This window comes from Planococcus citri, chromosome 4 (genome assembly GCF_950023065.1).
Source record: "Planococcus citri chromosome 4, ihPlaCitr1.1, whole genome shotgun sequence".
In the NCBI taxonomy this organism is placed as follows: domain Eukaryota; kingdom Metazoa; phylum Arthropoda; class Insecta; order Hemiptera; family Pseudococcidae; genus Planococcus; species Planococcus citri.
Window position 1 is genome coordinate 17,283,069 of NC_088680.1, and position 11,788 is coordinate 17,294,856.

General features: G+C 34.7%; 2 protein-coding genes across 2 annotated transcripts; both read left to right on the forward strand.

The window, feature by feature from the left end:
• The first annotated feature begins 8,295 nt into the window (after positions 1-8,295).
• LOC135844130 (cysteine-rich PDZ-binding protein-like) lies at positions 8,296-9,123 on the forward strand. Its single transcript, XM_065362249.1, has 2 exons — positions 8,296-8,572; positions 8,820-9,123. The coding sequence occupies exon 2, from the start codon at positions 8,821-8,823 to the stop codon at positions 9,121-9,123; it is 303 nt and encodes a 100-aa protein (XP_065218321.1). The 5' UTR covers positions 8,296-8,572; position 8,820.
• A 76-nt stretch (positions 9,124-9,199) lies between these two features.
• Positions 9,200-11,517, forward strand: LOC135844125 (RNA polymerase-associated protein RTF1 homolog). Its single transcript, XM_065362244.1, has one exon. It carries the CDS (start codon positions 9,200-9,202, stop codon positions 11,201-11,203), a length of 2,004 nt encoding a protein of 667 aa, XP_065218316.1. The 3' UTR covers positions 11,204-11,517.
• The last annotated feature ends 271 nt before the right edge of the window (positions 11,518-11,788 follow it).

The following is an 11,788-nucleotide window of genomic DNA, read 5'->3' on the forward strand; positions in this document are numbered from 1 at the left end:
TTCATCAAATCGGGGGGAGAAGGGGTACACAAGAAAACTTAATCGACATTACTGTGGAACGAAAAAACATACTAAAACGATTTTTTCGTCAAATAGGCCTATGTATCTTTAGGTCTACTTTCTATAGAAGTCATCACCCGGCCATTTGAAATGGTGGGTCAAAGGGTATACCTGGGTAAAATAGGTGAAATGCCCTTGTCCTCGGATTTCTGAAATTTTGATGAAACATTGTTGGGTACCTTTAAAAAAATGTTAAAAAACGCCTTTTTCAAGGGAAAAAAATCATGCTTCAACAAGTTTTGAAGAAAAATCTGTATTCACTCAAAATATATGGATGAAACAGTATAATGAAAGTACATATAGGTATTTGAGATTCTGCGTCGATCTATGCTATTGTCACCAAAATCCAAGGCCACTTTTAAAGTTCTACTGAGCGATTGAAAATTTGCAAATCTTTTTTTTTAATGGGGCGGGGGTATTAGTAGTTGGTGTTTTGAAAATATTTTCTTCGCAAAAGTTTCGGTACAGTGACGAAAAAATATTGAAAAATAATATATGTATTTCTGAAACTGGGGAATATTGTGGAACGCAGTAATGCCAATATTTTAGGTTTCAAAAAATCGAGAAAGATTGGTGATTTCTCGAAATTGGCAATAACAATTAAAAATAATAGCATAGAATGGACGCAGAATCTCAAATATATTGATTTAGGACTGGGTCGTAATTTTTCTCAAAACTACTTGCGTGGGCTACAGTAAAAAAAAAACACGGTTTTATTTCGAAAATACCCCAACTTCGAGGGCACATGTTTTCCCTTTAGGGGCACTTTTGGAGCTAGAATTTTGCAGTACAACTTTCAACTCAAAATGACGGTTTTTGGTGAAATTGGTGAAAATCGGCAGTTTTTTTCTTTTTTTTTTTCGTGATCTACCCTCAATATACCTAGTTCGAGGCTCTAAGTTCTGCATTAATGCTCGCGATAAATTTTCGTCGAAATATTTCAGTTTCCCGCGAAATTTTAACCCATTTTAATTGGTCCCATGATGTTTTCAAAAATCTTAAAAATCACGACTCGATTTTGAGCTTAAAATTCTTCAAAAAACTGCTGTAAAATAATTTTCGTTGAAATATTTGTAATTCTCGCGAAATTCACACCCATTTTGATAGGTCGCTAGGGAACTTTTGAATTACAGTAGGTATTTCGAGAGGCATAAAAACGATATTTTTTTTAATGTGATGGCGAAGAGTTTATTTTTCGGATTTTAAAATTTGAGAATTTGAATGAGGTTTATTTTTAGAAGGAAATTCATTTTGAAAAAGGAAACAGAACAAGCCCAAGCGATTCGTATTTTGAGAGGTATAAAAACTATGTTTTTTTTATGTGAGGATGAAGAGTTTATTTTTCGGATTTGAAAATTTGAGAATTTGAATGAGGTTTTTTGAAGGAAGTTCATTTTGAAAAAGGAAACAGAACAAGCCCAAGCGATTTGTATTTCGAGGGCATAAAAACGAATGTTTTTTTTTTTATGTGAGATGAAAAGTGTAAGTATTTTTAAACTTGATTTTTTTGTTGGAAATTTCCATCTTGACTTCGAAAAAAAAAGAATACAAACCTGAGCGAAGCGAGGGCAAAAGTCTTTGAAAATTTGTGTTTCAAGAAGTAAAAAATAATGTTTTTCTTTTATCTCAGGCTCTTATCCGAAATTTTGCTGAATTTTACGGTTTTACCCAGTACCAATTTGCCGAATTGTAGAATGAAATTCTGGTGACATAATCGTAGTTAGTTTACATGTTATTTTATGCACTGATTGGCAATTAATTTAGGCAGTTAAAAATAAAGTTGTGGCTTATTACATCGTTGAAGTGTTGTACAAAATAGACAACAAAAAATAAATGTAGGTGAGAGGCGGTTCTTGGCGTCAACTTGATCATGGCGGTGTTAAATTCATATTTGAAATAAAATTGTCCTCAAATTCGAGTTCAATAGCCTCAAATTAGTATGGGAAAAATATATATTTTCAGTTATCTATCTTAATTGCAGTTTTCCCCCAAAATTGATGAATTTTAATTTTTTTCAAAAGAACTTTTGGCTTTAAGAAAATGGTCAAGTACGAGCTATTGGTTTTTCACATGTCAATCGCTCACCTATCTTTCCATTGACATTATACCTCTTTGATATGGACTGCTAATGTAAATCACAAGTTTCCGCACAAGTACCTATTAAGCGAGAAGTAGGCAGTTCACATTCAATGCAAAACAGAATTTTGAAAAAATCAAAATTCATTAATCTTGGGCGGAATAAGATTGAATATAACCAGAAAATAAATGCGAAACAGGTCTACCCACTAATTCAAGGTCGCTAAACTCGAATTTTGATTCCATTTTTATGCAATTGTAAACCCTGCCCCCTCAAGCGCATTTTACTACAAAATTCACCCCCACTCTTGACAATTTTATTTTTGTTGAAAAAAAAATCTACAGGCCTATCAATGGTGTATTGATTCGGCCATATACAAAAATTCAGCTCATTCGGTGGGTTTGCGACCAAAATAACCCCAAAAAACGCATTTTTGGTACATTTCTCACCTAAGCGAGAAATATCCATGTGCTGTGTATGAGCTGTAGTACACTTTGTATCGTGATCTTAAAAACGAGTAAAAATAGGAAAAAAATTCATTTTCTGAGGTTGTAATCGTCGGAAGAAGCTGAAATCTGGTACATGACTGTTTCAGTACTTCATTGATGCGTGTGTACAAAAATTTTTCCAAAAAAAAAATTCAATAGGAGGGGGGCGGGTCTTGAGATACACTTTGTGGTGAGAGTTCTGGGTTGAAATTTGGGCTGAAATGGAATCATAATTCGAGTTCCGCGATCTCGAATTAGGAGGGGGGGCTGTTTGGGGTTAATTTTCTGCTCATATTTAGCTCAAAATGGACAAATTTTGATTTTTTTCAAAATTCTTTTTTGTCTATTTTTAAGTAAACGATTCGTATAATCGAAAAAATTATAAGAGCTAAACTTCTTCAGCATATGGAGCTCTACAGGAACATAAGGTTTGAAAATGTTGAGTTCCCAATTTCTTCACCCCATTCGAGTTGATAGGAAATAGGAATGAGAAAGTAGGTAGTTAACATTTCAAACTTTGTGTTACTGCAGAGCTTCATGCGCTGAAGAAGTTTAGCTCTTATAATTTTTTTGATTTTTCGAATCGTTTACTTAAAAATAGACAAAAAAGAATTTTGAAAAAAATCAAAATTTGTCCATTTTGAGCTAAATATGAGCAGAAAATTAACCCCAAACAGCCCCCCCTCCTAATTCGAGATCGCGGAACTCGAATTATGATTCCATTTCAGCCCAAATTTCAACCCAGAACTCTCACCACAAAGTGTATCTCAAGACCCGCCCCCCTCCTATTGAATTTTTTTTTTTGGAAAAATTTTTGTACACACGCATCAATGAGGTACTGAAACAGTCATGTACCAGATTTCAGCTTCTTCCGACGATTACAACTTCAGAAAATGAATTTTTTTCCTATTTTTACTCGTTTTTAAGATCACGATACAAAGTGTACTACAGCTCATACACAGCACATGGATATTTCTCGCTTAGGTGAGAAATGTACCAAAAATGCGTTTTTTGGGGTTATTTTGGTCACAAACCTACCGAATGAGCTGAATTTTTGTATATGGCCGAATCAATACACCATTGATAGGCCTGTAGATTTTTTTTTCAACAAAAATAAAATTGTCAAGAGTGGGGGTGAATTTTGTAGTAAAATGCGCTTGAGGGGGCAGGGTTTACAATTGCATAAAAATGGAATCAAAATTCGAGTTTAGCGACCTCGAATGAGTGGGTAGGCCTGTTTCGAATTTATTTTCTGGGTATACCTATGTATTTAGTTCAAAATGGACGAATTTTGATTTTTTTTCTACATTTTTTTTTGTCTTTTTTAAGTTAACGATTCGTATGGTAAAAAAAGTGATCAGAACTAAACGTCTTCAACGTATGGATGTGAATAATAAAATATAAACTGTGAAAAAATCATTTTTTCGCGTTGTAACTATTAGATCAAAAATTTGAAATAAGAATCTAGCAATAATATACCTACATTAGCGATATTTTGGTACCTATACCTACTGTTTCTTCAAAAAAAAAAAAAATTTTGGGGTGAAATTTGACAATGTAAGGGTTTGGTTCATATTGGAGAATTGAGGATTAAATTGACTTCAAATTCGAGCTCAGTGACCACGAATTAGGAGGGAAATAAATTTTTGTTTGGGTAGGTATAGTTACCTATATCGTGCAGTTATTATTATTACCTCGTTATTCTGTTCAAAGTTGATGAATTTTGATCAATTTACTCCCAAAATGGATGTTTTGAAGAAATAATGCACTAACATATCGCTTATATAGGTATTGCTAGATTCATGTTCCAAATTTTAGCTTAATGTAGTGGTTACAACTCGAAAAAATGATTTTTTCACAGTTTATATTAATTTTTTACATGGCGAAAGTCCGAAAGAAATACAACCCAATACTTACAGCTAACACTAATACGCCGCGATGTTTTTCGCGTAAGTAGTACCTAGGTGAAAATCTAATGAAAACTTCATCACCATTTCAATAGCTGTCTTATACATTTCTCTTTTTCCAAACAACTGCTTCTGTTTTTTAAATTTTTTCCCAACTGTTAGGTACTTATTTTTGAAAACAAAACATGAGGAAAATATTCAAAAGAATACAGCATTTTGTTCTATAAGTATATGATTTGATATGTTTTTTAAAAAAATTTTTTGATCATCATTTTAAAAAGCTCTAAAAGCAACTATGGCATCGTGCAAGACTAGTTAGACTAACAAGAGAACCTTTCGAGGTGTCCACCACTGATTTGAACGAGGCCACGATTTTCGGAAAGAGCATGGTCTAAAACCCCCAACACCAAATTTTCAGCTGCCCAACTTCATTTTTCGATTTTTGGCGAACGTTTGAAAATTCAAAATTGACTTTTTTTGGTGATTTATGCTTTCTTCAAAAACGTACGTATTTGAGTAAAAATGATCAAAACAAGTCCTAAAACTGATATTATTCCCCAAATCCAAATTTAACCATTTCCAGCCATTCTGGAGCCTTCAGCGCGACTTTTCAATTTCTCCAGAATTTTGCTCCAGAAGACGTGAATATGAAGTTGGGCATCTGAAAATCGAGTTGTGTGTTATGCTCGACCTGTTTACGAATGTGTTCACATTAGAGCCGATTCTGGAAGGGACACCTCAAGAGTGGTTTTTTGGCCAGCTTTTTTCATAATAAAAATACCTATCCAAAAATCAAAAATTTCTCGTTTGCGAGAAAATTATCGAAATATGCGCGAATCGCTGTATTTCGTCATTAATCAAGCCCACAAGAGTAAATTTCCTCATTTTCAGCCTTTCTGGAGCCCCTGGAGAAATTGAAAAATAGTTCTGGAGGCTCCAGAATGGTTGGAAATGGTTAAGTTTGGATTTGGGGAATAATATCAGTTTTAGGACTTGTTTTGATCATTTTTACTCATTACTCATCAAATACGTACGTTTTTGAAGAAAGCATAAATCACCAAAAACAGTCAATTTTGAATTTTCAAACGTTCGCCAAAAATCGAAAAATGAAATTGGGCAGCTGAAAATTTGGTTTTGGGGGTTTTAGACCATGCTCTTTCCGAAAATTGGAGGCGGACACTTCAAGAGGTTCCCTTGTAAGTAGGCTACTTAAAATTAGGGGTATTACGTATCACATTCGTATAAATAATACGTATAACGCCGGGGGAAAACATCAACACAGGTCTCGTCTCTGTCTAATCCATCCAACTGACGTTAATTTATAAAAATGAATGCTTAAAATAACGATCCGCTATTCAACCATTCGCGACTTCGCGTCTTCCTATTTCATTCATTCATGGGTGGAGATCGGGGGGGAGGGGTGAAGTCGGAAGGGTCTTTAGCAGTTTACTGTTACATGTGTTACATGGTTAGTATAGAGCAGGTAGAGGGTGTACAGAGGGAAGTAGCTGTACCATAGCTACGCATTTCCGTCTGTCGCATTTATAAATGAACAATTGAACAATGAACCAGTTTGAAAAAAAAAATCAGGATCGACCCACCCGCTGACCGCTACCATCTAAAATCAAATCAAGTATTTTAAAAAGGGAGACATTCGTGTTAGTTGCATACACTGACAACTCGCATCCTTGGTAAATTCAACGTTTCAAAAATCTATAGGTTGGCAGCGGCTCTGCATTACCTGGATCTTGCCTCACACACAACGTTCCGTCATTCTATTTTCACAATAAAACTGGTTATACGGTCGGGCTTCAAAGGTAGAGCCGAGATAACCTATATTTTTTTAATCGATTATTTTGAATTACTCGACGATTACCAAATAATTTACAGTAAATTACTTTTATCGAGCAAAAAATGGCAAAAATTAAAATTTGGAAATGATTTTTTTTTCATCGAGTGATTTTCCAATTTTAAAACGATAATTTATTCAAAATACTTGATTCATGAACCTATGGAATATCCCCATTCAAAAATAAATTTCTCCGCCATATCTTTGAAAGGTGCATGAAATTTTTTTTCGTACGGAGGACGGGAGGAAAAATTTTAAAAAATCTACAGCAAATTTAAATTATGATGGACAGATGGAGAAAAATTGAAAAATGTCTCTCTAGAACGACCCCCCCCTCCCTCATTTCATTTCACTCAACTCTCCACAACATTGAGTTAAATTAAATAGGTCAAATTGAAATTTTCTGGGTTTGAGTCAAAAGGCCTCAAAACTGATATTAGATGGTCAGAAATAATTTGAGACAAATTGAAAGAACATTAATAAAACGTTACACAAAATTATAATAGAAAATTTGATTTTTCTGCTTCCTAGTTTTCATTTTTATCACTTCAAAGGTGCTGCGTTGCCTCAAAAATGCATTGAAATCAAATTTCGTTGGCATATTCGAAAAGAGCATGAAATTCCCCTTCAGCCGGCTGAAAAAATTCTACAGTTTTTTACCTAAGAATTTTTCAAGTCAGCAATTCAATGTAGGTAGTTAGGTACCTACCTGATGTTAGTCTTAGTTTATGTAGAATTTTTCTCAAAACTCAGAAGTGAGTTTTTCTGGAAAAATTTCAGCACCCGAATAGGAAAATCGTGGCTGTGAGCAATTTATTGGGCGGATTTGGATGATTTAGGTACCTAACCTACCTATTTATCATTGTGTGGGGCGTGAAATTTCTTATAATATGTAATGGTGCCTTTAAAAAATCGTCATCGATTGATTATACCATACTTAATTTTCCTCATAATAGGGGCCATTTTCTCAAATTAGTCAAATTTGTTGACATATTTTTATTCAACTAAAATACCTCGGAAGTCAAAACTGAAAGAAAAACAAACTGAAGAGACGACCATGAAATTAAGACCATTCAGAAAAACATTGAATATTATTCTTTCAATAATGATGTATGCCAATTTTTCTTCAAATTCATTTTTTTAAATTTATGTACAAACAAAATGTAGGTACCTATATTTTGTAAAATCGTCACTTCGTCAGTTCCTCATAAAAATAAAAATACTTAAATAAAATGAAAAAGTTTTGGGGTCCTAGAGAGAGATGAGAATGAGATGGATTTTGAGAAAAATGCGTCGAAAAATAGTGATGAATGATGATCATCACATTCATCACTGGCGAGTGGCGACTTTTTCCTTTTGACGTCTTGACTTTGACTTCTTCAGAAGTTTTTAGCTGAAAAATTCCTTTTTCAAGCAGGACTGTGAATGCGAATCTTGAAAATAATAATTATGCCAAATGGAAAGAAATTGAAATTTATTTTATTACGGTATAAAAAAGTTATGGCATTATGGGGTCCTCGTCCTGGGAAATTCTCCGCTTGGAATTAATTTAAATTTTTATCCATTATTCGCCTGTTTCAGTGAGTGATTTGATTCGCCTGCATTTTGAATTGTCTAAATTATTACAATCAATGTCCACGAATCCACGAATTCCACGATAATGGAGATTTCGACATTCTTCAATAATAAGGCGCAAAATGTTTCATTTCTATAATACAAAATACAACCAACAAGTAACAACCATCAAAATTCAAATTAATTAAATCAAATTAAAAAAAAAAAAAAAAAATATTTAAGAATTTTTCGGCACCTCCTCCCAAAATAACATACTGAAAAGAAATACCAATAGCATGCGCTGTGTCTGTGGAAATACCACCGATAAGGTAAACTCCGCCAAATCGCCTTCCTAGATTACAAAGGACAAAATTTGAAAAACGCTCGAAGCTCGAATGCTTGTTGTCGTAGGTTGTTCATTGTTTGAAGAATTCAAATTTCTTTTTTTTTTGTAAAATTTTAAACGTAATTTCATTCTTCCATTCGAGCAACTAGTTTCATTAACGTGCGTTGAGTCAAGTTGTTCATCAGTTGTAATTTCAGTTCAGTTTTGTGTTGAAGAAACAGTCTCAATTTCTACAGCGTCGACTGACACTCGATCGAGATCAATGCAGAATATTGGGAGTAACTTTACATAGTACGTATACGTAATATTTTCAACTTTATTTTTTCAAAATACGTCAATCATGAGAATAACTCAACCATTTCCAAATCATAAAAAATATTCTCAACTTTATCCATATTCCACATGTATGAGTATACTTTTTTATTCCATCGTTCTGTTTTTCTTTCTTAGATTCAATTTCCTTGCAACGATTATGTTTCTGTATTGCTTTTGATCTTTGTATCGTTTCCAGCTTATTAAATTTTAATTTCGATTTCAGGATGGTTTGCTCGAATTGTGAGAAAAAACTCGGCCGTGTTATCACCCCAGATCCTTGGAAAGCTGGAGCACGCAACACAGTTGAAAGCGGCGGACGAAAAGTAGCTGAAAATAAAGCTTTGACAGCGAAGAATGCTCGATTCAATCCATTGACTGCCACATTTCAGCAATGCCGAATTTGTCGAACCAAAGTTCATCAAGTTGGCTCGTATTATTGTCAAGCTTGCGCGTACAAGAAAGGAATTTGCGCTATGTGTGGTAAAAAATTAATCGACACTAAAAACTACAGACAATCATCGACGTGAATTTCGATCATCGCATCTTCTTCTACATAGATTTACGCTGTACGCGTATCAACTATAGTACAAAGTATTATTCAAAATGGTGAAACGAAAATCACAGGCTGTCGTCGATTCTAGCGACAGTAGCAGTCAAGAAAGTGATAATCCAGATTCAGATTCGGAATTTTTAAAGCTTGCCAAAAAGAAAAAACCTCAGGTACGCAGCGACAGGTCGACGAGCAGTTCCAGCGATAGTTCGGGTTCCGATAGCGATCAGCAAGCTCGAAAGAAACCCATCGCGAAGAAACAAGACAGTAAACAAAATGACAAGAAAGCGAAAAATGATTCCGAATTGGAAGAAGGTGAAGTGACCGACTCTGATTCTTCTGATTTAAGCCAAGAAGAATTCAACGACGGTTACGGTTCTGATCTTATGGGTGACGAAGAAGATAGAGCTAAATTAGCCCAGATGACCGAGAAGGAAAGAGAACAAGAAATTTTCAAACGGATCGAAGCCAGAGAAGTGATGAAAACGCGATTCAATATCGAAAAAAAATTGAAAAAAGCGAAAAAACGAGAAATGAAAAAGCAGAAATCAACAACGCAAGACCGCAACAAAACCGAACAACCGACGTTAGATTTGAAAGAACGTATCTTGGAACGTAAGAAAACAGTCGAAGAGAATAGAGGTAAATCTGACAAGAAATTCCACGCGATGTCATTGTTGAAAGCTCGCCGTGAAGAGAAAAAAGAACGCGAAGAGAAAGAGAAACAACAGAAAATAGAACAAGAAAAGCTGAAAGAAGAAAACGCCGCGAATTCGGGAAAAGATTCGGCCAACGAAGATAATTCCATTACGTCAAAAAAATCCAAGACGAAATTAAAAGCTTCCGACGTTTATTCGGACGATAGTGGCAGCTCTTCCGAAGACGATGCTCCTGTGAAACCGAAACAAAAAACGAGAAACGAAGTTGTTTCATCGCGCTCAAGTTTCAGTTCCGATTCAGATTCCGAATCACAAAGCAGAAATAGTAGAATTCAGTATATTACCAGTCGAGACCAATTAAATCAAATACGGTTATCGAGACATAAATTAGAACGATTCGTTCATTTACCATTTTTCAATAAAGTCGCAGTTGGCTGTTTTGTACGCGTTGGCGTCGGATCTCGGAACGGTCAGGCTGTTTATAAAGTGTGGGAGATCACCGACGTATGCGAAACGGCCAAGGTTTATCAATTAAACAAAACCAGAACCAACAAAGGATTACGCTTGAGACATGCCACACAAGAACGAGTTATTCGTTTAGAATTCGTTAGCAATTCAGAATTCATCGAACCCGAATTTATTAAATGGCGAGAAGCTTGCGGATTACACGGTATATCAGTTCCTACCGTAGACGGAGTCGATTCCAAAATGAAAGATATTAAACACGCGATGTCTTACGAGTTCGAGGAAGCGGATATTGAAAAAATCGTCAGAGAAAAAGAGCGTTTTAAAAGCACCCCGTATAACTACGCTATGAAAAAAACGCAGTTAATGAAAGACAGAGATTCAGCTCAAGCCGACGGCGACACAGCAAAAGCTAGTAAATTGCAAGAAGAACTCAATCAGCTGGAAGAAAGAGCTGTGAAACTCGATAGGCTTCGAACATCTACCATTTCCAGTATTAGTTATATCAACGATAGAAATAGGAAGAAAAACGTCGAGGAAGCGGAGAAAGCTATTATGGCCGAACTTAGAGCTACTAAAGGTCAAAAAGTTGACGATCCTTTTACGCGAAGGCATACCAAACCCAGTATGGTGACCAAGAAAAAAGATCCTGCTAAAGAACAGCCAGCCCCGGTGACTAATTCTGAAAAACCCGTTGATCAAAAAACTGATAATAAAGTTGCCGAATCAGCACCTCCTGTTAAAAAAGTCAATCCGCAGAAACAAGGAGAAGATATGTATTCAGCTCACGATTTCGATATTACGATAGATTTCGATGTTCCTCCTCCGGTAAATACAGTACAGCCTACTGTAGTTGAACAACCAGTACGAGAAGGACCACCTAGAAGATCGTTGAATCTCGAAGATTACAAAAGAAGGAAAGGTTTCATATAATTTTATTTTTGCTTCTTTTTTTTGAATTTTTTATATTATGATTTGTAGTCTGTACATTAATGTAATTATTATTAATTCATTCTGAATTTATTTTGTAAACCTGTTTAAATGTATTAAAAATTTAATTATAGCTGAATCGTGATCGTTATTTATGTGTATGAATTTGAATTGGTAATGTAATTCACTCGCTGTCTCTTCCTTATTTATTTTCGTAATTGATATTATTAAACTGTGTATGTATTTTTAATCGATCATTTGAATTACCTACTCGATGAGTACCGATAATTTACAGTAAATTATTTTTGTCGAGCGAATTTGCAATTGATTTTTTTCATCGAGTGATTTTCCGATTTTAAAATGGCAATTTGTTCAAAATAGGTACTTGAGTTTCGAACCTACGAAATATTTCCATTTAAAAGTTTTCAGATGAATGAAAACACCCTAAGTTGACTGAAGAAAAGAGAGGTTTTTGGAAAGAGTTTTAATTTCAGGAAACGCAAAGTGTTTTGAATAGGAGGTGTTCAATTTGTCATCCAGATTTCAGAACTTTGATACCAATTCGAAGCTTCATTTCTACTTGGAAAT

What these genes read in the sequence shown, in the direction of transcription:
- LOC135844125 (XM_065362244.1), top strand. Translation starts at nt 9,200, where the DNA reads ATGGTGAAACGAAAATCACAGGCTGTCGTCGATTCTAGCGACAGTAGC.
- LOC135844130 (XM_065362249.1), top strand. Translation starts at nt 8,821, where the DNA reads ATGGTTTGCTCGAATTGTGAGAAAAAACTCGGCCGTGTTATCACCCCA.